The 25,911-nt window shown below is 36.4% G+C and overlaps 2 protein-coding genes across 13 annotated transcripts in view; one reads left to right on the top strand and one right to left on the bottom strand.

The window, feature by feature from the left end:
• The window catches only part of LOC127879721 (IQ motif and SEC7 domain-containing protein 2-like), a 127,684-nt gene extending 123,559 nt beyond the window's left edge, over positions 1-4,125 (top strand). For all 12 annotated transcript variants that reach the window (XM_052426729.1, XM_052426746.1, XM_052426779.1 and 9 more), the window contains exons 11-13: positions 500-716; positions 1,839-1,888; positions 2,168-4,125. In XM_052426729.1, coding sequence (XP_052282689.1) covers positions 500-716; positions 1,839-1,888; positions 2,168-2,368 — 468 coding nt within the window. In that variant the 3' untranslated portion in view covers positions 2,369-4,125. The remainder of the gene's footprint in view (positions 1-499; positions 717-1,838; positions 1,889-2,167) is intronic.
• Positions 4,118-25,839, bottom strand: LOC127873490 (C-factor-like). Its single transcript, XM_052417401.1, has 5 exons — positions 25,705-25,839; positions 11,110-11,161; positions 9,337-9,524; positions 8,344-8,493; positions 4,118-5,287 (listed from the first exon to the last, which is right to left on the bottom strand). Exons 1-5 carry the CDS (start codon positions 25,837-25,839, stop codon positions 5,057-5,059), a joined length of 756 nt encoding a protein of 251 aa, XP_052273361.1. The 3' UTR covers positions 4,118-5,056.
• Between the last annotated feature and the right edge of the window lie 72 nt (positions 25,840-25,911).

Genomic DNA, 25,911 nt, shown 5'->3' with positions numbered 1-25,911 from the left:
CGTATTTATTGTACGTTCATCATGAAACTTTGTCAGAAGGTTTGTCCTAATGATATTTTGGACAAGTTCGAAAATAATTCCAGTTGCTTGAAAAACATGGCCACCAGTGGGCGGGGCATTTTTCCTTATATGGATTATGAATCTTCATGAAACTTTGTCAGTATATTTGTTTAAATGATATCTTGGATGTGTATGAAAATGGTTCTGGTCTGTTGAAAAACGTTGCTGCCAGGGTGTTCACTAGTCATGAAAGTTGGTAAGAACATATTGTTCTAATGACATCTTGAGCTGCACAGAACAGGTCAGTTCCTTTGCATCTCAGGTGAGCGACTTTGGGCCTTTCAGGCCCTCTTGTTGTTTTTTTCTAGTCATGGGCTTTTAAAGTTTCTACACAGAGTAATGTTATATATAAAATCATGTATATCAATGATAATTATGCATTATTTGATCTTTATATAAAGAGATCTTAAGCATTATACATTTGTGGCTCCTGTTTCAGTGCAATGGAATGGAAGCAATGAGAATAGACGAACAGCAACGTCACAATCCACAACACGTTCCACTTGATCGCCATTACTCAAATGATGATACGCGCATCACAATGTTCGACTACATGAAGACATCGGATCCCAACTCTAATAGGTTGTCTGCTCCTGATTACAGTGGCTTGAAGCAGTCGTACCCCTTGTCCAACTCTCTCACTGACCTCTGTGCAGGTATGCATGTGCTGTGTAGACATTTAGTTGGATGGGAATTTTGCTTAAATATTTTATTTGTGGGGTGGTCGTAAATGTAAAAGTGCATCCTTTTTTATTTGGCTTTATACGTGTTTAAGTTACTGTTAAAAAATTGTTAATAATAGTCGTAAATGTAAAAGTGCATCCTTTTTTATTTGGCTTTATAAATGTTTAAGTAACTGTTAGAAAATTGTTAATAATAGTATTAAATAAAGAAATGTTAAAGCCACACATTGAGTAATTGAAGGGAGATAAAGCTATTTTGCTAATGCTACACTTTCTGTACAGTTTTACAGCTTTTTATCATAATCTTTATGACATTGTGTAGTTATTCATTAGCCATTTCTATTTATCCCTGCTATTTCTTGGATAGATGTAATCCCCAACAATACAGTTAGATTTGTAGATTTTCAATGCTTTTGTGATTTTTCCAACCAAGAATTCCCAAATAGTTGTGGTGTTAATGTAGTCATTGATATTGTAAATTACCCTTTTACATTTACTTCACATGTGTGATTGTAACAGTGTTGTACTGTAATAAGTGAAGCTTATGCTTAAAAAAGGTATACCGGTACACTTGCTTTTGCTTGTGAATACCGGAATGCTTGTAATACAGTAAATAACAGTGATCTACCGAAATTTCAAATATGTTAAATACGTGTTTCCTTCAATACTTTTAACATATTTAAAAACAGTGTGGTCATTTACATTCTCAATGGGTAAGAAGCCAAATTATGTGGGCTGTTTTATGACCAACATCCACTGTATTTCCTGTGGACATGTGTATAATATACCTTTACCATATTTTAAATAAGCCTTGCATGCTCTGGAAAAAGCGGTTCTCATGTAGGTGTATTAGGTGTAGTCCCATATACATGTAAGCCTATGCAGTCTGTACAGGCTAATCAGGGAAGACACTTTCCGCCCAAACCGGATTTTTGCTAAGAAGAGACTTACTTTAAAAGTAAAATTGCATAAAAGCTGGACGTGCGGTACCTGATTAGCCTGTGCAGAATCTTTTGCAGCACATGCATTAAGTCTTGTTTCCCTAAAGTGAGGCTTATATTGATAATGGTATAACCAATCTCACTGGTATTTCAGCTCAAGCAATGCGCCGGGGAAGCAGCGGGGGATCTCTGGATAGTGGAGTGGTATGTAACCTGTATGCTTACCACTATGCAACTAGTTAAGATTATCATGTAATGAATATTCTGGATTTGTGTGTACCATAATGATTATCACTGTTTACTCCTTTTACACAAATGTCCATTAAAACTGAAACATATCTAGCAATTAAAAGAAGACAAAAAAATTATCTTCACTTTATTTTTACGGCAAAGCCAATATATGAAATTTATTACCCATTGTGTCTGGTGTAATCACATCTCGCATTGTGCGCTATATATTTCATATACCAATCTGTCTTGCAGCACTCTGGCAGTACAGGCAGTGCCAACTCGACAGAGCTTTCCTTCGGTAGCCATGGTAGCCAGTCAAGCCTGATGAAGGGCCTTGCGCTTACCACCTCTGCGGTCACCAACACGTCCAAGATGGCAGTTGGGCAACCCAGGGCAAAGGCAAGCGCCTCCACCTTGAAACAGCGCCCAGTGCCAGAGGGGACGGAGGTGTGAGCTGCTTGGACAAGTACAGACTGGATTTGGTCCCAGATTAGTTTGTGGGATGCTGGTCCCAGACTGGTTTAGTGTGACATAGGTCCCAGACTGGCATGTGTGACATAGGTCCCAGATTGATTTGTGGTACGAAGGTACCAGACAAGGTTTGTGGGATGTAGGTCCCAGACTGGTTTGTGTGACATAGATCCCAGACTGGTTTGTGGGACGTAGGTCGCAGACTGGTTTGTGGGACGCTGGTCTAGTGCATGGGACACCCGGACATGAGAATGGTAACAAGGTCAAGTGGAACGAGGTTCAGACGAGTTGGAGAGATATGTGACGACCAGTATTCCAGCAGAATCCAGTGTAGAGGATCTATATTGAAGGTTATTTATACCAAAAACTATGTTGTGGACCAGGGATGCTAGTGATGCAAGCAAATGGGGCATGAAATAACAATGCTCTGCAATTACTTGATTTAATTAACAGAATCAAATATTTACTGAAATATACTTTCAGTGGTTACTTCTGTATAACCAATGTATTTATTTTGCCAGTTATGTGCAATCGTACATTATTTATGCATATATTATGCTATGTTGTCAATTATTTTACCATAAATCTGATCTTGAACACAATTTTACAGAAATCCAGGACAAGTTTAAGGATATAATCCTGAGGATTGGAAAATATCTGTCTCCTTTTATTCATATGCTCCCACAATGGACGCTGCCTGTGCTATCTGAGTACACCATTTAAAACACTGATATATAAAGTAAAGAGAGGAGTTGAACTGAGGCTCTTCATGTGTTTTTTTAGTAAGCTGATTAACAGTAAGGTATCAAAATATGTACATTTTATCATTCCTTTAATCTTTTAATGGTGTGTTTAAAGCATAAAATTGTCCTCGTCAGCAATAAATAAGACATTATACACAGTGGCTTGAATTGAACATGGTAAAAGACAGCTGCATATTTATTGACATTTTTTAATAACTGAAGTTTGCGTATAAAAATGTAAAACCTGGGTAACTTTAGTATACTGGTCATGTACAGTAGTGTCACACACAAATCCCGATGAATCAGTGCCATTCTAGAACCATTATATCATTATATGAAAATGTGTTGATAATCGCCATAGGAACATAAATGTTAATTTGTATTGTTCATCAATTTACATACACCAGAACTTATTACACAGGACCAATTTTAAATGAGCATGTTTATTGTGTTTTATGTACAGTAAATGTGTATATACTTTCTTAGACAATATTTATGTATTATTAACCATATTCTTACGTAGTTCAAGGAGAACTCGTACCAATGTGCAATCAATTTGTAGATAGATGTAAATGTAATGTTATATTAATCATGAAGCACACACATGAAATTTTATTATACTAAATTTTGTGTTGATTGGATGATATTTTATGTATTTGTTGTTTAAAATGCAATTGTACAAATATCGTGTAATGCACGATTTTAGTATTTTACATCTTTCATTGTTGTTGGGGCTTGATTGTTATTGTTTTGTCTTTGTTTTTATAAGTAATCGGTACTATTGGAAAAAGTGTGTACATTGTTTAAACACCACAAAGGTTAGTACTGAGAACGAAATTGTACATATTGCGTAGTCTCCATGTTAATTGATGGGTGATATCATGTGTGTAATGCCATGTGTACATATGGTTACTTTTACACTCCTATTCTTTCCCCAGCAATGGAATTGTGTATTAGTATCTGTTATAAAACAGAGCAATAAAGAATGGAAGATAACTAAGCTTTATTATTATTTCCATCAAAACTTGCATATATTTTCATATACATGTACAGACTTATGGCACAATATTGATGTTTCAAACCAATACAACATTCAAATACACCTGATTAGTCAAATAATATGCAAAAGTGGTCATATATGTTATGACAACAATTGTTCATTTGTTTTACAAAGTGAACTATTCCAGACTATATGCACATTTTTAGCTCGGCTGTTTTCGAAGAAAACCCGAGGTATTGTCATAGCCAGCTCGTTGTCTGGCATCTGCCCTCCTAAAACCTTAACATTTTGTTAACCTTTTGAACATTGGTTCTAAAAAGAAAGTGCTACCAACTACAACATTGAAAGTTCATATGCAGTTGCACCTTGATGAGTTCTACACGCCACACCCATTTTTGGTCACTAGGTCAAAGGTCAAGGTCACTGTGACCTCTAAAAAAAATCTTACATGCTTTCATTAAGTCAAAACTGCACCCGCAGCAGAGTGTGGCAACCGTTATGCGGTGCTCTTGTTATTCAATATTTCCATTTAAACGTCAAGTTCAGCAAAGTGGCAATGTATTTCTCATACTGTTAATAAGAAACCAGCTCTTAAAGGTGTTATTATATGGGTTTTTCAAAAGTTATAGGTACCTATAATGCTAATCAATCTTTTTCACCAAGGATTGGCTGTATGTAAATAATAGTTGATACAGTAAGTGAATTTGAAAAGATTAAAAATGTGCCAGCTTGATTTGCACCTATATATTGGTGTTTTGTCCAAAATGTAGCATTTCCAGAATAATTCCGTAAAAAAAGGTTGAAAGAAAACTACAAATAATGAATGATATAGAAACATTCACCAGATACATGTAGTCCAAGATTACTTCAATTTCGTCAGCCAATCAAATGTCAGTTTACATCCACCAGAAATATGACATTATATTTCTACCAGCCAATTGTATCGCCCGTTACTCCATGATAGAACTTGCCAGTTCCCTCCTCCCCATGCAGTTTCTCCATGACAGGCATGCACCCTGTCACACTCTTGACCGTGTCAATGGAGGCGGTTGGACCGCCCATGCCTGTCTTCACCCAACCAGGGTGAATGGCCGTTGCTAGGATACCCTCATTCTTAAGGTCAAGGCTCATGTTTGTCGTGATCATGTTGAGTGCAGCCTGAAGACACAAGGTTTGAGTTGCAAGGTTTTATGAAACACACTTACTTTTATATGTCACTGTATATCATAAGGCCATCACATGTACAGCATTTTTAGCTCATCTATTTTTTGAAAAAAAATTATGAGCTATTGTCATCACCTTGGCGTCGGCGTCGGCGTTGGCGTCGGCGTCCGGTTAAGTTTTGCGTTTAGGTCCACTTTTCTCAGAAAGTATCAATGCTATTGCATTCAAACTTGGTACACTTACTTACTATCATGAGGGGACTGGGCAGGCAAAGTTAGATAACTCTGGCGTGCATTTTGACAGAATTATGTGCCCTTTTTATACTTAAAAAATTGAAAATTTTGGTTAAGTTTTGCGTTTAGTTCCACTTTTCTCAGTAAGTATCAATGCTATTGCATTCAAACTTGGTACACTTACTTACTATCATGAGGGGACTGGGCAGGCAAAGTAAGATAACTCTGGCATGCATTTTGACAGAATTATGTGCCCTTTTTATACTTAGAAAATTGAAAATTTTGGTTAAGTTTTATGTTTAGGTCCATTTTATTCCTTAAGCATCAAAGCTATTGCTTTCATACTTGCAACACTTACTAACTATCATAAGGGGACTGTGCAGGCAAAGTAATGTAACTCTGACTGGCATTTTGACAGAATTATGTGCCCTTTTTATACTTAGAAAATTGAAAATTTGATTAAGTTTTGTGTTTAGGTCCACTTTATTCCTACAGTATCAAAGCTATTGCTTTCATACTTGCAAGATTTATGAACTATCATAAGGGGACGGTGCAGGCAAAGTTATGTAACTCTGACTGGCATTTGGACGGAATTATGGGCCCTTTATACTTAGAAAATTGAAAATTTGGTTAAGATTTATGTTTTGGTCCACTTTACCCCTAAAGTATCATAGATATTGCTTTCATACTTGGAACACTCACAAACTATCATAAGGGTACAGTAAAAGGACAAGTTGCATAACTCTGGTTGTCATTGTTACGGAATTATGGCCCTTTTTTGACTTAGTAACTTTTAATATATGGTTAAATTTTGTGTTTCGATCCACTCGAAGTATCAAGGCTATTGCTTTCAAACTTCAAATACTTACATGCTATCATGAGGTTACTGTACCTGGCAACTTGAATTTTACTTTGACCTTTGAATGACCTTGACTCTCAAGGTCAAATTATTAAATTTTGCTAAAATTGCCATAACTTCTTTATTTATGATTAGATTTGATTGATACTTTGATGAAACTACTCTTACCTGACATACCACAATAGACTTCACCCAAACCATCCCCCGTGCCCTCCCCCCCTCCCCCCCCCCCCCCCCCCCCTAATTTTTTTTTTTTTTTTTAAGATCATCTCACAAATGACCACCACACCCTCACACTATACCCCCACCCCACCCCCCCCCCCCCCCACCCCACCCCCCCCCAATTTTCTTTTTTGATTTTTTTTTTTTTTTGTTTTTTTTAAAGATCATCTCACAAATTATCACCACACCCTCACACTATACCCCCCCCCCCCTCCTTTTTTTTTTAAAACGGTTATGTTTGAAATACCGTCCAACCATCGTACCCAACCCCCCCCCCCCCCCCCCTCCGATTTATTTATTTATTTTTTTTTCGCTTTTTTGGAAGATAATGTAATAAATGTCCACAACCCCACACTATACACCCCTCTTCACTCCACTCCTCCCTCCTTTGTGATTGAAAATGAGAGTCCCTTCACCTTTAAAAAGAAAATAGATGAGCGGTCTGCACCCGCAAGGCGGTGCTCTTGTTAAGATAAAAGAGTTCTTCTGATTAACCCTTTACCACTTAGATATGTATTTTGACGCATTTGTAGTCCCTTATAAAGTTAAATTTAATTGAATACCTATCTCACTTAATTAAAGTTTTAAAGGCTTCATTTCCAACCCTTAGTTACTGATGAGAAGCAAATAGCATTAAACCTGAACTGGCTGTCCTGGTTTTATGCTAGTTGCAAAAGCCATTTTCACTTTGCTTCTTATGGGAGAAGGGGCTAAAAGCCCTCCTGCTCAAACAATGGCCATGGTGGGTTTTGCAATATATTTATTTGCAGGCAGTAAGAAGTCCCTATCAAGACTTCATTTGTTATTTCAACAAATATAAATGTATTGTCACAAATCAAGGCTTTCATCTGTTTTCTAACCAGAATATAGTAACATCATCTAAGGAAATGACTATTATATCCTCCATATATTCTCAGTAATATGAAATTTGTATAACCAAAGCACTCTTAGTAATACTCATAAGTCTTAGTTAAAAATGAAGCAATACGACTTAAGTGAAGGTTTAACAAATCCAGCATCGGTAAAAGCTTTAGGTGATAAAAAGAAAGGATCACATAAGGTGCAAGACTTGTTTCATCTAGTTACCTTGGAAGTCTTATAATGGGTACCTGTAACAACCTAGGAATTCCCAGATACATATGCACCACCATTATATATGTTCATAATGCTTAGGAACATGACAGTGGGGCCAATGAGACAATACTGGCGCTCAATTGGTCATTCTTGGCTCTGGTACTACTTAAATGTACCCAGTTACTTGTAAGTATACTTTAATATATCCCAGGTATGGAAGATATACTAAAATGTATCCGTGAATTCTAGAGCTAAATTGGTCTATGTTGGCTTTTTTTTCAAATTAATTATTTTCATATTTATGTCAATTTTTTGTAAAATGGCCTCTATATTAAGGACACTCATTCTCAAAAAGAATGTTGATGCAGGTTTTGTTCAAAGAAAATTTTGTTTTTCGTTTTCTGTAGTGCATTTTAAGACATCAGATTTGGGCGGGAATAAAACTCTGGTACAGTTTTAATTGGCCAGGTACATTTTAGGATATTTGCCATACCTAGGGTACATTTAAGTATACATAAGAGTACCTTGGGTATCTTTAAGTAGTAGCCGAGCCAACAATTACCAATTAAGCCATACTTGCAGCTTGTTTAAACACCACCACGGGAAAGTCTGAAATCAATATAACACCTGTCACTGCCTTGATAAACATTTTAATAACATACCTTAGATGCTCTGTAAGCATAATATCCACTGGATGAGTTCCCTGAAATGGATGCAACGTCTGAAGATATGTTTATAATGGCAGCATGGTTGCATGACATTGCTGCAGAGGGATCGACACTTGCTGCTTTCTTCAACAGGGGTAAAAAGCTCTGCAACAAATGTGTAAAAATGTGTTGGTTGAATGTATGACCACTTGTGAATATTTTATTAAGATAATTGACATACTACAGAACACCTCACTATCTGCAGTTATTTGTTCCCTATAGCCTGCAGTGGAAACCTTCGGCAGTAAAATACTGTCTTGGAAATAGGTAAAACATAAGAATGAAAATGCCAACTTTTTCTGTTCAAATAGACCTCTGACGAAGATTTTACACATGTACACAAGGAGTTAAAAAAAAATTTTCGTATGGCAACAAGACTCATACACAACATACTTATGGACAGGTTTTAAAGCAGTATGCTACCATTGAACTTGACAAGATTTTGTCAAATCCCAGATTAGTCTGTGCACTCCCCACAAGCTTATCAGGGATGACACTTTCCGCTTTTCTGATATTTTTCATTTAAAGAAAGTCTCATCGTAGTAAAAATGCAGTTAAGGTGGAAAGTATCGTCCCCAATAAGACTGCACAGGCTAATCTGGGACTTCACTTTATGCACATGCATTAAACCCCATTCTCACAGAGCACGGCCCGTTTGAATTACTGTTTTTAAATTGAAGTAGTCACATTAGTAACTTGGTGGTTTCTGTATCAGTCCATACACATTTATGTATATAATTTATTCCCTACCCTTAAAAGCTAAAGCTAATTTGATTTAATTAATTGATATCCTAACAAGTCCAATATGATATATCAAGGCTTAGAAGCTCCTATAAAATGCACAAATATATCAATATTGCAACAGTATGCTTATTGCATTGAAGACCAAATATTTAGATTGAACATAATTTTCAATTTCAAAACTGAATTATGAATACAGAGACAAACCTTAACAACCATCAGTGGTCCAATGGCATTGGTTTCGTATAATTTGGCCATATCTTCACGTGTGACGTTATACAAGTCTGCAAGGCTTACGATTGCAGCATTGTTGATGAGGAGATTCAAGCCCTCGGCTTCTACTTTTGACTCTACAAATGCCTTGGCATTATCGATGGAGGATTTATCACACACATCTGCAATAAGACTTGAAGTAAAAACAAACTAGAACTTTGTCACAGACGTGACGAATACCCCCACATGCCGCATTGACACAGAATAGTTTGCATGTTGTCTTCACAAAACACATGGGACACCATGCTCAATGTTTAAAACGCACTAAGTGACCCTGTAACCTAGTTTTTGCCCTGGCATGGTCCATGTTCGAACTTGATCTACACATCAACTAGATACAACTTCTGACGTAGTTTGGTGAAGCTCTGATAAAAACTACTTAAAGGGGCCTTTTCACAGATTTTGGCATTTTTTGAACTTATTCATTAAATGCTTTATATTGATAAATGTAAACATTGGATCGTAAAAGCTCCAGTAAAAAATCAAGAAAAAAATTAAAAAAAGGAAAAGAACATTGCCCGGAGCAGGTTTCGAACCAGTGACCCCTGGAGTCCTGAAGTAAAAACGCTTTAGCCTACTGAGCTATTCCGCCGAGTACACATTTCTGACGTATTTTATACCTTATATAAGCAATCTTCGTAGTTGCACAAAATTTAACGACAAAAACAGAACTCTCCAAATTATTCAATCGTTTCGCGTTGCAACGCTTTATAATTTTAAGGTTTTAAAATCGTCAAAAGATGCATATAATGGCTATATTAGAGCATGGTTAATGTTCAGTATTACTGTTTCCTCACAAATATCATAACTAAAACGAAAACTTACGAATCTGAAACAACTTTTTCCAATTTTGTCAATTTACCAAAGCGTGAAAAGATCCCTTTAAATTAGAGAGCGGGCACCATGCTCAATGTTTAAAACACACTAAGTGACCCCGTGACCTAGTTTTTGACCCGGCATGACCCATATTTGAACTTGACCTATACATCATCTAGATACAACATCTGACCAAGTTTGGTGAAGATCGGATGAAAACAACTTATATTAGAGAGCTGACACTTAATACAGACCAACAAACCGACCGACCGACAGACAAGCTCACTCCTAAATACCCCCCTAAACTTTGTTTGTGGGGGTATAACTATATAGCTGTTATTAGTATCTTCCAGGTGTAACTGGTGGGGACTTCATGTATAGGCTTACTCTCAGTCGTCTTTTCTTGTTTCGGTCCGAAACTTTATTCTGCGATAGCTCAACAAGTACATAAGTTAGGCTGATGAAACCTGGTATTTGGATAGAGGGCCATATGAGGAACATACCTGTTATTTCAGTTGTTTTTTGCATGTTTTGTATTTTCTAGGGTTAAAGAAATGCAAGTGTAATTAAAAACAATAACCTGATTCCTACCATTCTTGAAAAGAACTGAAGCATGGTCTATCAAACTTATTGAGATCCCGTTCTTACTCCGACAACTTGCTTAATATAGCTTCAGTTATCAAAGTTTAGTTATGAAGTTGATATAAAACTTAAATAGGATTTAAATTATGTAAACTGACGAGACTAGTACAGCAAACAAATTTCTTCCTAGAGGGGAGATGTCGGTTAATTGTATTGCCAGTATAGTGAACTTAAGCAATATCAGCAGAACTATTGACTGTTACAGCTTCACTGTTAATGACAATACATTATACAATTGTAGTATCATACCTAACTTAAGGACATGAACTAATGGATTTCCTTTTGCCACCCCTTTTAACTCCTGAAAATACACAAAGCAGTGTAAATTTAATACAATTTCACAGAATAAAATTTTAATAATTCCATGTTCTGTTGGGCAATCCTTTGTAAGAGGCACAGTTACAACCTTTGTGAATGATAGTGTACTTCGGACATCATCCCCCTTTCGACATGCAGACCAGTTGGAGAAGATAATGTTCAAAAGCCAAGAATCCTACTTAAGTATGAAGATGGTGGAACTGACCAGAGGAGTACATTAGAGTCAGTAAAATGTGCAAGCATTTCTATGTTCAGGGAGTTTTACTTTGAAATGCTGATTGCTGTTCGTTGTGTCCTGGGAAAAAGCTATGTCAATCCAGCTGAAAGGATTATGTCTGTACTAAACTACAGTCTGCAGAATGTCGCTACTGAATGACGAGAACTGGATGCAGAATTTGAGAGAACTGTTCAGCATTGTGGTGGTGTAACATCGGTAAGAGAGATGTGCCAGAAGAAACCAGACCTAACAAGAGCACCGCATAACGGGTGCCACGCTCGGCTGCAAAAGCTTGTCAGTTTTTTTTTGTTTTTTTAGAGGTCACAGTGACCTTGACCTTTGACCTAGTGACCCAACAAGAGATGTGTTTGTCAGAAACACAATGCCCCCTACTGCGCCGCATTGAAATACAATTTCTATTTATCATTTGGCACGTATAGAAATCATCTCCCTTTAAAGGTTATTACTTCCCTTGAATTTTGTCCAATCCAATCGGGGTGGGGGGAGGGGGGGTGGGGAGGGTCTCACAGTCAATTATGACCATGTCAGACATCACTGACAGCCAAGGCCTGTGGTTTGAAAGTGATCATAGCCAGAGCTGATCATGAATCTATGGACATACGTCCACAGGTATGTAATGAACATCAAAGAAATTATAATTATATCATTAAAAAAAACTTTGACAAATCAATCATTTGGGTTATAAATAATCAAAATAATAAATCTGTACAGTAACTGTGAAAAGAACTTCAATTCTTGGTAAGGAAATATATAATATGAGATTATAGTTATATAAATTACTTCCCTTGAAAATAATTGTCTGTAACAAATCTCTATTTTTAGTAGCAAATAATTAAAAGCCACTACAGTGACTGTAGATTCACCACTCAAAATGTGCAGCTCCATGAGATACACATGCATGCCAAATATATAAAGTGGCTATGTTCAATATTGAATAATTTTCTCCCTTTTTAAAGCTTATAACTTCCCTTAAATCTGTATTTTTTACCGTATACCGTAAAGGATGACCTTGACCTTTTACCACAATGTGTTTGTCAGAAACACAATTCCACCTACTGCGCCGCTTTGATTTATTTAACAAAAATGTATACGTGGGCAGGTCAGATAACTATGTCCATTTAAAGCTTATTACTTCCCTTGACTTTGTTTTTTTTAAACCCTACACCTTGAAGGATAATGTTCACCTTGAAATTTTACCACTCAAAATGTGCAGCTCCATGAGATACACATTCATGCCAAATATCAAGGTGCTATCTTCAATATTTAAAAAGTTATGGCCAATGTTAAGGTTTTAGCACGACGCCTACGGCGGACGACGAGCTGGCTATTACAATAGCTCGGGTTTTCTCTGAAAACAGCGTCGCTAAAAATAGCTTGGGCTGAGTCAGAGGAACCAGTCCAATTCTTGGCAAGAAACCGTTTTCTGCGTCTCAATTTGAAGGATGAGCCAATCAGGGTTAAAGATCCTGTAACAGATGAAAATATTAAGAAACTACATAAACACTTGAAAGAACCTTTCTCATGTTTGAACTTGGAAAAGTTGCAGAAGGTTCACACAAGGAAATGTCATACCTACACCAGCTGGAAAGAAAAACACTGTAGAGAAACAACCTACACTTTCCAGATTAACTATTTCAGTGCTGGAACCAAATTTTGAAGGCCTTTGCAAATAGTTTGGATCCTGATGAGACGCCACAGGATCCAAACTGTTTGCTATTCTGATAGTATTCTTTGAAAAAAAAAGCTACTTTTAGAAATTCAGCAGACAACATTTTAGCTTACACCAAATTTCCCAGCATTCAAAGGGTTAACAAGATGTGTTTGTGAAACACAATGTCCCCCTATATGACGATTGACCTTGAAGGATGACCTTGACCTTGACCCTTCACCACTCAAAATGTGCAGCTCCATGAGATACACATGCATTTCAAATATAAAATTGCTAGCTTCAATATTGCAGAAGTGACATTACATGAGCAATTTTGACCCATATATTTGACATTGACCTTTAACCACTCAAAATGTGCAGCTCCATGAGATACACATGCATGCCAAATATCAAGTTGCTATCTTTAATATTGCAGAAGTATTCATAGAATAAGCGATTTGGGCCACATATATTTGACCTCTGACCTTAAAGGATGACCTTGGCCTTGACCTTTTTAGTACTCAAAATGTGCAGCTCCATGAGATACACATGTATGCCAAATATCAAGTTGCTATCTTCAATATTGCAAAAGTACTCATAAAATGAGCGATTTTGTCCACATAATTTTGACCTCTGACCTTGAAGGATGACCTTGACCTTTCACCACTCAAAATGTGCAGCTTCATGAGATACAGATGCATGCCAAATATCAAGTTACTATCTTGAATATTGAAATACTGCAAAAGTGTACAATAAATGAGCGTTTTTGACTCATATATTTGACCTTTGGCCTTGAAGGATGACCTTGACCTTTCACCACTCAAAATGTGCAGCTCCATGAGATACATATGCATGCCAAATATCAAGTTGCTATCTTCAATATTGCAAAAGTTATTGCAAATGTTAAAGTTGGCGCAAACCAACCAACCAACAGCATACTGTGCTCAGGTGGATGCTATTGTTGATGCAGACTTGAAACAAGAAGAGGCCTTTTGACTGAAATAAATAAACTATATCTAATATCATGAATCTAATACAGAACAAATAGAAAAAAAGTTTAATAATAATTAAACTATGATATGTTGAGCTGATATGACAGTGAGTACGTGTGTACATGCCTCGTGAAGTTTAAATATTACAATGAATTAAACCTATATGTTAGAATTATATTAGGTTTTTAATACACATTTTTTCATTGACTGTTCATCTCATTTTGAATCTAATAGTTTGGAAAGTATAAGATACCAAGAGCTTTCAGAAGATAGTGCGCTCGACTATTCGAGTGCTTGACAGTATAACGTAAGCCATCATGGGGAAATTGTTCATATTCAATAATTTATTAGACGATCTTTCAAAAATAAAAAAAGGAAAAATTAATTAATTTTTTTTTTTGGGGGGGGGGGAGGGGGTTTAGAGGGGGTATAATGTGGGGTGTGGTAATTTATTAGATGTTTAAAAAAAAAATTAGGGGGCGGGTAGGGGGGCGGATAGGGGGGGGGGGAGAGGGATTATGTGGATTGTGGTAATTTATTAGTCTAATTAGATGATGTTAAAAAAAGTATAATGTGGGGTGTGGTATTTTATTAGATGATGTTTAAACAAAAAAAAATTGGGGGGAGGGAGAGGTTGGGAAGGGATTCTGGGTAGGGACGTGGGTATTGTTTGGGTGGAATCCATTGTGGTATTCAGGTAAGTGTTGTTTTGTCAAAGTTATAACAAGAGTTCCGCGGTCGGAGATGACCGCATTGAAGCCGGATTTTTGATTTAAATGACAGGAAAGTACCTTTCGTGTTTTTGTCAATGCAATACTTAAATTACTGAAATATTGTTCAAAGGTCAAAATGAAATGTAAGTACTTTTCAAGGCATGAGCAAACCTTGTGTTATGTTTTGAATGCATGCATATACATGAACAACAATAACATTTAAGGTCACAAATATGAACTTGAATTGACCAGTGGTCATCTAAGTGTGCTTGCAAACCTTTACGTCAAGTTTGAGATTCTAGGTCCAAGCATACCAAAGTTATAACAATTTTAACATTTTAACATTGAAGGTCACAGTGACCTTGACCTTCAAATGAATGACATTGAAATGAGCAGTGGTGATCTTCTAGTACTGGCCAACCTTTATGTCAAGTTTGAAGACTCTAGGTACAAGCATACCAAAGTTATAACATGGAATAAGAACTTTAACATTTTTACCTACCAAAGTTATAAGAACTTTAACATTTTTACATTCAAGGTCACAGTGACCTTGACCTTAGAATGAATGACCTTGAAATGACCAGTGGTCATCTAAGTGTGCTTGCAAACCTTCATGTCAAGTTTGAAGACTCTATGTCCAAGCATACCAAAGTTATAACAATTTTAACATTTTAACATTTAAGGTCACAGTGACCTTGACCTTCAAATGAATGACATTGAAATGACCAGTGGTCATCTTCTAGTACTGGCCAATCTTTATTTCAAGTTTGAAGACTCTAGGTACAAGCATACCAAAGTTATAACATGAAATAAGAACTTTAACATTTTTACATTCAAGGTCACAGTGACCTTGACCTTCAAATGAATGACCTTGAAATGTCCAGTGGTTACTTACTAATTCTGGCCAACCTTCATGTCAAGTTTCAAGACTCTAGGTCCAAGCATACCAAAGTTATAACAACTTTAACATTTTTACATTCAAGGTCACAGTGACCTTGACCTTCAAATGAATGACCTTGAAATGTCCAGTGGTTACTTACTAGTTCTGGCCAACCTTCATGTCAAGTTTCAAGACTCTAGGTCCAAGCATACCAAAGTTATAACAACTTTAACATTTTTATATTGAAGGTCACAGTGACCTTCACCTTCAAATGAATGACCTTGAAATGACCAGTGGTCATCTGTTAATCCTGGCCAACCTTCATGTCAAGTTTGAAGACTCTAGGTCCAAGCATACCAAAGTTATACCATGAAATAAGAACTTTAACATTTTTACATTCAAGGTCACAGTGACCTTGACCTTCAAATGAATGACCTTGAAATGACCAGTGGTTACTAACTAGTTATGGCCAACCTTCATGTCAAGTTTCAAGACTCTAGGTCCAAGCATACCAAAGTTATAACAACTTTAACATTTTTTATATTGAAGGTCACAGTGACCTTGACCTTCAAATGAATGACCTTGAAATGACCAGTGGTCATCTGTTAATCCTGGCCAACCTTCATGTCAAGTTTGAAGACTCTAGGTCCAAGCATACCAAAGTTATACCATGAAATAAGAACTTTAACATTTTCGAGCACGCCGCCCGCCCCGCCCGCCCCCCCGCCCCCCCGCCCGCCCGACAACATCAATCTATAAGCCGAGATTTTTTAGAAAAAAATCCGGCTAATAAAATGTGATCATAAATAAAGAAGTTATGGCAATTAAAGCAAAATGTTCAATTATGTACGTGTAAAAGGCGCCATAATTATGTCAAAATGCTTGATAAAGTGTTCTGCTCTTGTTTATAGGTTGGGGTCATGTTGGTAAACAAGTATGCAACATATAAAAGCAATATGTCAAAGGATATAGGAAATATTTGGGGTAGTACGCGAACTTTAACATAGATTTATAATATGCATATTCTAAGTATAAAAGGGGCAATAATTATGACAAAATGCTTGATAGAGTTATCTGCTCTTGTTTATAGGTTGGGGTGATGTTGGTAAACAAGTATGAAAGCAATATGTCAAGGGACAATGATAATAAATGGGGTAGTACGCAAACTTTAACATTTGCTGCATATTCTAAGTGGAAAAGGGGCCATAATTATGACAAAATGCTTGATAGAGTTGTCTGCTCTTGTTTATAGGTTGGAGTCATGTTGGTAAACAAGTATGCAAAATATAAAAGCAATATGTCACGGGACAAAGAAAATATTTGGGGTACTACGAACACTATAACATTTGCACGCTAACGCAGACGCTAACGCCAATGCCGGGGTGAGTAGGATATCTCCACTATATATATTTCATATATAATAGTCGAGCCAAAAATGTGTAGAAATAGAACCATTTTATCTTAAGCATCTAAGCTATAACACTTTAAAGTAACTGTATGCATGTATGCAAAGATATTAAATGACAATTGAAAACTGTTTTGTATTTGAAATGTTCTTTTGATAGAAGAATAGTATCTTTTTAAAAAGATTATATTACATTTTTGCTAATTTTATTAACTACTTGTCTATTTAATCTTGGATTTAACACAGAAATTCTAGAATGAAAAATATTTAAACTATGACATTTTGAACTGATATAGGCCTCTTTTCTAGTTTTAAATATTTTATTAAACATGTATGCAAAAATAATATTAAGTTTGTAAATACACATCTTTTCATATACTATTCATTTCAGAAGATCTAATAATTGTAAAAGTGTAAAGTAAAATTAGAAGAGAACTCTAAGATCTGTTTTATCTTCAGTATTTAAACTATGTTTGTTTAAAGTACATGTACACATGAATATAAATAATGAATCAACTGTATTTTTTCTTATTACTTTCAATGGTATTTTGATCAAAGAATAGTAAATTTTGAAAAGATTCGACAGTTGACGAAGTGCTAATTGAGTTAGACAACAGCTCAGTGTTCAGCAAAATAGACCTCAACATGGGTTTCCATCAAATATCCTTGGCTGAAGATTCTAGGCCGATTACAACATTAATCCCTCACAAAGGTCTATACCACTATAAACGCTTAAGTTTCGGGGTGAATGCAGCCCCTGAAATGTTTCAAAATGCAATTTCACAAGTGTTAAAACATTGTGAAGAAGTCGCGAACATTGCCGACGACATCATCGTCCATGGAAAAGGTCAAGAGGACCACGACAAGAAATTGCGAAAATGCATGGACACTTTAAAGGTCAGAGGATTGACAGTGAACTTGTCAAAATCACAATTCTCTATGAACAAAGTGACTTTCATGGGTCATGTCGTATCCGGACGTGGAATCGGACCAACAGAAGAACGAGTGAAGGATCTTGTAAATGCAAAGCAACCTACAAACGCATCTGAAGTGCGGAGCTTTTTAGGCCTAGTCAATTTCAGCTCCCGATATATTCCCAATGTCGCCACGATTTTTGAACCATTGAGTTTGTTGACCAAGAAGAATCAGCCATTTATCTAGAAATCCAAACTGCTTTTGATGAGATGAAGAAAAGAATTTCTAACGCAGAAACGCTGGCTTTCTTCAAGCAAGGAAGAAAAACGAAACTTATCACAGATGCCAGTACATGTAATATGTTGGTCTAGGCGCAGTGCTGGTCCAAGAATGAAATGGAAAGGAGCGACTGATAAGCTATGCAAGTCGTACTTTGACAGACACTGAAAAACGTAATTTGTCAACAGAAAAAGAAGCCTTAGCTATTGTCTGGGCTTGTGAAAGATATCACATGTACTTATATGGCGTCGAGTTTGAGTTATTCACAGACCACAAGCCTTTGGAAGTGATATATTCTTCAAAATCCAATTTGTCTGGGAGAATTCAAAGTAGGTATTGCGCTTGTTACCCTACACATTCAGAGTGAGATATCAACAAGGGAGTCGAAACATAGCAGACCTAGGGGTTTTTCTGCCTATTTTGGGAAAAGAAGTCTGACCAAAATTGGGAATTTGTTATCGACAAAATTGTCCATTTGGGGAATTTTTGCTTCGATGAAACGGCTCATTTTGGGAAAACGTTGTTAATTTATCATGCTCAAATAAGTCAGAGGTTTAACAAATACATTTGTTTTTACCCCCACGTTTTTCGGAGAAAAAGTGGGGATATTGTGGTGATGTGCGTCCGTCCGTCCGTCCTGGCCACCTGCTCCTCCTATACTATTAGCACTAGAACCTTGAAACTTACATACATGGTAGCTTTGAGCATATGTGCGACGGTGACAGCGACGAAATTTTGATCTGACCCCTAGGTCAAAAGTTATGGGGGGCGGGGCGGGGCCGGGTCAGAGATTTTTCATTTTGTTAATGTTATTTTACATAAGAGGAAAACAAAAGAAACTCGCTTAAGTAAAAGTGAACCTATATATACATAGCTTGTCTAGAAAATGGCGGACAGTTCGTTGCTAACTAACGCGCCCGATTAATCGATTGCTGATTGGTAGATCAGTTCTTAGATAAGAACTTGATTGACATGCGGCGTCATTTCAATTGGGTAACACTCTTTTCCACTTTCTACAGTTTCCATTGGCTGTTTCGATTGGCTGTTTCGGCTATGGATAATTTAGGCCATAGCCGAGAAAGATCGGTTATGGAAGATTTAGTTTTATGTCCGAATCCGAGAAAGACGTCGGAGGACTAAAAGATAAAAAGTAAATAGTATAACATAAATTGCATTCTAAAATACAAATGATATGTTATTAACTATTACTAGTATTTTATCTGCAATTGTCGAATATGGATGTGTATGGTGTACTTAATAAACTACACGTATGCTTTATAAGTTTAATGTACATCCATAATAAATAAATAATCAGGCAACTTGATAGTGCGCGTGCATGTGATGAGCGCTACTGCAAGTCGAATATGGTCACAGTAAATGACTCTTAAAATGACACCATCGTCCATTACTGCAAGTCGACTATGGCCACAGTATTTGACTCTTAAAATGACACCATTGTTCGTAACTGCAAGGCGACTGACTATGGCCACAGTAAAAGACTCTTAAAATGACACCATTTTTCATTACTGCAAGTCGACTATGGCCACAGTAAACGACTCTTAAAATGACAAGATTTTTCATTACTGCAAGTCGACTATGGCCATAGTAAATGACTCTTAAAATGACACCATCGTTCATTACTGAAAGTCGACTATGGCAACAGTAAATGACTCTTAAACTGAAACCATCGTTCATTACTGCAAGTAGACTATGGTCACAGTAAATGACTCTTTTAATATGACACTATTGTTCATGACTGCAAGTCGACTATGGCAACAGTAAATGACTCTTAAAATGACATCATCGTCCAATACTTCCAGTCGACTATGGCCACAGCGAATGGCTCTTAAAATTACACCATCGTACATTACTGCAAGTCGACTCTGGCCACAGTAAATGACTCTTAAAATGTCACCATTGTTCATTACTGCAAGTCGACTATGGCCACAGTAAATGACTATTAAAATGACACCATCGTTCATTACTGAAAGTCGACTATGGCCACAGTAAATGAGTCTTAAAATGAAACCATCGTTCATTACTGCAAGTCGACTATGGCCACAGTAAATGGCTCTTAAAATGTCACCATTATTCATTACTGCAAGTCGACTATGGCCACAGTAATTGGCTCTTACAATGGCACCATTTTTCATTACTGCAAGTCGACTATGGCCACAGTAGATGACTCTTAAAATGACACTATCATTCATTACTGAAAGTTGCTATGGCCACAGTAAATGGCTCTTAAAATGTCACCATTGTTCATTACTGCAAGTCGACTATGGCCACAGTAAACGACTCTTAATATGACACTATTGTTCATGACTGCAAGTCAATTATGGCCACAGTAAATGACTCTTAAAATGACACAATCGTCCATTACTTCCAGTCGACTATGGCCACAGCGAATGGCTCTTAAAATGACACCATCGTTCATTACTTAAAGTCGACTATGGCCACAGTGAATGACTCTTAAAATAACATCACTGTTTATTACTTCCAGTTGACTATGGCCACAGTGAAAGCTCTTAAAATGACAATATTGTTCGTTACTGCAAGTCGACTATGGCCACATTGCTAATGGCTAGTCGCCTTCTTCTTTTATGCATTTGACAGTTCGTCAAAAGTGTAAAAATTTGCCTTTGTATTTAAGTGACTCGCGATTAATGTTCTAATTGCCGAAAATATCAAAGACAAGTTTTGGGGCTTTCATCAACTCATTAAGGAAATTAACGGTTTAATATCAATTACGATGCATTTAACACAAACTTTTTGATAGTCATTCCCTTCTTAAATTTTCCGTGATAAGACGTGCATAGATTATTGATAAGTAAATTGTCAGTTAAAGTTAACCATCATAGCTTCCAAGCGTAAGTTCTTGACGTTAGACGAACGCGTTAAGGTCATTAGTTTGTTAGGTTAAGGACAAACTTGTAGACGAGTGGCTAGTTATCTTGGTGTAGGCTAAACTCAAATCCAGAAGATTCTGAGTCGTTAACGTGAGATATTGGACGAGTTTGAGGAGAACGTTAACTCTAAATGTAAACGCCTTAAGCGTGAGTCGGAATACGCGTCAGTGAATGACTTAGTACATAAGTGGATTATTGACGCTAGTACAAGGGAATGGAAATAATAAATATCACAGCGCTGATGGCACTGAAGATGTTCGCTATTGCATAATTTAACACGCAATTCATGTTTCAAAATCAATCGCAAGTTTTAAATGAACACACGCCATTCAACTTTATAAAGTGTGTGTCATAGCGCAAGGGTCGAGTTTTGTGTGCACTTTTTATCATCCTTATTATTTCATAGAAAATAAAAACAACATGCTTTTTGGACGTTCTGAAAGCATAGAAATGATGAAAATGGTAATGAGAACTTAATATAAAGAGAATTTGCAGTCACCATCATATTAAAGGAATATTTTTACTAATATCAAATAACTATCTCACCAAGAATATAACTTCATAATGAAAGTTCCGTGTACAAAACTTTTGATTTTTGACACCATATACAAATTCAAAATATACAATAATCTTCGTATCTTGTATATGGAGGAATAGAGGAATAAAAGTATATAAACAATGCTGTTTATGCTTTACTTGTTACCCGAGCAGTTCACATGGTGTCAACAACGCTGACATAAACATAGGTATAGAGCACTAATGCGCTTTTAGGCGTAGCTGTTTTACTCAGTTTTTATCTTAGTGACTTTTACATAACGCCAACAGACACGCATGAATATTTTCTAATATTTAATAAGCTGATTCGAGATACAACCTCTAAATATTTGCTACATCACTGCGTATGTGCTAAATTCAAAGGATGTAGCACTGTTCAGTGTAAGGAATTCCGGACTTCTCTCTGTTTTGCTCAAACGACACAAATTGTGGCCCTGTTACAATTACGCGTTACAATCCATCTCGTAGAATTTCACTTTCGCCTCCAAGATGAGAAAACAATCATTGGCGAAATAGTATAGTGTCACGATAAGAGAAAATCGTTTAATTATCATACCACAATGTTTGCCGTACTTGGTCAGCACGTCTGGAAATCATTCCTTAATGTGTGGATATATAGGCTGCCATTATTAACAAGTTTGCTATTTTGAATTCAATTGTGTATCAAAACGCATTGTTCTTAAATGTGGCATTTTCAATTCGCAATTAGATTTGTAATGACCATCGTCATCCGAAAATGGGTCTTATTCCATATGCGCCCATCATATACATAGCCCACTCAGCTATCTCTTCTTCTGGTAAGGAGAAACATAACATAGTGAGTGATTTTATTGCGAACAGCATCGCCTAAGGCCTGACTGCGCAAAAGCACATGTTGGGTTTAACAAACTCTTGCCGAAACGCATAAGACCCATTTTCGCATGACGGCGCTATTGACGTGTGATTTAAATGTGTCGAAAGAAAACTGCGTTTAAATCAAATATCAACATACGATATATTTCGATAGTGAAGAAAGATACTCACAACAAGGCATATGAGGACACATATGAAGTGCTCTCCCGTAGTATATTTTTTATCTACTCACACTAATGTGTGGTTTGACAAAGCTAACACACATTTCATGCGGTGAATATGCAACTTACAAGTGAAAAACACAACACAATAGTTTAACTTTTGCTTAATTGTATTTATTTATTTAGAAAAGTAAATTGCAAACTTTATTTCAAAGTCAGCGCATTAGCCGACTACATTTTAAAAGATATTTATTGTTTTAAATATATTTAATATAATATATTTAGTTGTTTTCGGTTTTAGCGATTATAAAGCATTTTCGAGGTTGCCTATAGTATGCCTGTAGTAATTGATGAACTCATATCCAACTGTCTATGTATTCAAAACTGTGAATATAAACAAGCTAAACCTTCTACTATTGCGTTGCTAGCACCCGTAAATACAAAAGATCGCCGCTATCTGTTGAAAACCAAAGTACGTTTTCCAGAAATACCCGCTGTAGTAGCATGAACGAGGTTACGAAACAGGTCATTCGTATTTTTATTATTAATTGTTCGTTATATTCGGGTTTAGCGATTATGAAACATTTTTTTGTTTTTGTCTATCGTATCGCTGAAGTTATTGTTGAACGTTTTATAAATTGAAAATATAAATAAGCGTTAACTTTTTCCCGAATCTATTTATAGCCTCAATTTACGACCTGTATTACGTCATTGAGGTGTATGTGAGAGCGTAACCTATTGCGTTGTTATCGCCCGTGGACTTTCCTTTGTTTATCGACAGGCGCATCTATCAATAGCCTCATATTATGAATGGACTGAGCAAAAATACTACGTCATGAAGACGCTGCAGAAAGTGGACTATTTTATTCATTCATAAACAATCTCCTCCGCGACACGTACAATACGATCATTGTTTATTGATTTTTTTCTATAAAAGCACCGTTCGAAACTATTGCATTTAACACGATATTAATATCTTGTTTCAATTTGTGAATGAATATAATTGGAGAACTCAAACCTCTTGCATAAATTATACAACTCTTTCTCGCGCGGATACGCGTAGTAAGCGGGTATTGGGCTCCTAGTAGCTAAGCCGTATCGACCTGAATTTTTGACTAACCACCTTAGACGGTCGCTAAGCGACCATCTAATAAAAACAAAACTTTCAATCCTTAATTTCATTATACATTCATAAGTATTCAAACATTTAAACAATATAGCACATACATAATAAGGTACCTGTTAAAAAACTACTAGCATTTTTGCAAATTTCAATCGACCCTGCGAATGAAGACCACCTGTGAACAAAGACCACAACGACCAAATCCATTGAGTGGTCTTTATTGACAGGTTAGACTGTAATGCATTATGAATAGGAAATTAACCGTTTTGACTGTGAAAATCACCATGCCTATGTCCATTCAAAGTTTGATATTATTAATTCAAATTCACAGTTATTAAAGTTAAAAATAATACTTCAAATCCCTGCAAACACTATTGAAACAAATTCACAGTTTATGATCGTTATTGATTCTTTGTTATTGTATACATTTAACAGTATAATCTTGATGCATCTTCAGTTGAATGATAAAAATGTAAATCACTGTTTTAACACTAATAATGAAAATATTTAGGCTAACTTAGTAAAATAATGATCCATGATTTCTAAAGTACTTGCAGACAAACACAAAATACTGCTGTGATAGTAAGTTAGCTAATGTGATGTTAATATGGTTCCAATAGATACAAATCAAATCATAGCGTTGATTTATTAGTAAAACTTTAATAGATTGGCCATTGATAAAATGATATTAAAATTATACTGGTAGTCTTCTTGATATTATATGATAGCATTTGCTTGATAAGCCAGAATTATCACAATCCAGTGGTCTTTTAACACTGTTGATTTCTCACTGACTGTATATATAATACGATCAGCAATTATAGCCTGTATTGCATAAATAGACTAGTTGCAATAATCCAACTCACAGCTATTGACCTAGTTGCAGTAATCCACCTCCCAGCTATTGACCCTCTGGGTCCTGGGGGGTATGAGCTGTACGTATGTACTCATAAAAGCTCAGAGCATTCAAGAAGAACTACACTCGGAGAGGAAAAAAGAACTGTGAATACCGGAATGGGTCTGAGCTGTTTAATGGTTTTTGGGAGGGCCATGCGGATGCAAGACATGCTGTAGCGGGCATCTCTGGGCTTTGAAACATTAAAAGGTGGCGGATTGTAGTGAAATAAGGTCACTTCCAACAGTCTTGCTGTTGGGCTAGCTCTTTAGCGACGTGGTTAAAGTGTCTGACTACCACTCTGGAGGTCGTGGGTTCAATCCCTGGCTTGAGCTCAGTATTTTCACATTAGAGCACTGTCCTTTTCAGTGTGACATCATGATAAATTTGGTCACTCATACAAGTAGTGAATGCTACGTCTGTGTGCAGGGAACTATTGGCTTTGCGTGGTAAAACATGCCGTGAATAAACAAATTTGGCATGCGTATATTGATAATTAAATAAATCCTTGAAGGTATATTTTTGGTGTTGCATTGTTTGCGATAATTCAGAAATTATGTTACTGTTTTATTAATATATAAATAATTGGTCACTAGAGAATAATACAATTAAGGATACATAAAAAGTTTTGTGTCTGCACATATTATTAACTTAGAATGTTTATAATTTAATGTTGCATTTGAGGTCAAATAAATGTATTATGTCCGTAAACATTCCATCCCAATTTTTACTGCTGTGGACTATGAAACTTCTCATTCATTATTAAGAAAAGGCTACAGCGTTTTGATTTTGCCATTTTGGGGAAACAAATATCGCTTAAATAGCTGATTTCGGAAAATAATAAGCTGGTGTTTGCTAATATTTGTGTGAAAACTGAATGATCTCACAAACACTTTTAAGTCGGTCTCCATTATGCATAAATTAATGAAAACCCCCTTACACCTGTGCTCAATTAACGTACCACCGCTGTATAAGGATGTCTGCAACAAGCAAAAATATACTTTGGCGGTGACTTGAGCAGAAGGAACTGTTTGACAAACTCAAGACCAATCCCTCTGTTGGCACCCGTAATAAGTACAATCTTTGGGGCCAACATGTTGACTTGTGTACTATGTTTTAACCTTTCTGTTTTCCAGAAACCGCGGTTAGGATTAACTAACTTCTACTA

This window comes from Dreissena polymorpha, chromosome 1 (assembly GCF_020536995.1).
Source record: "Dreissena polymorpha isolate Duluth1 chromosome 1, UMN_Dpol_1.0, whole genome shotgun sequence".
Taxonomy (NCBI): Eukaryota; Metazoa; Mollusca; class Bivalvia; order Myida; family Dreissenidae; genus Dreissena; species Dreissena polymorpha.
Note: the sequence above shows the minus strand (reverse complement) of the source record. Positions and strands in the feature narration are given on the sequence as shown.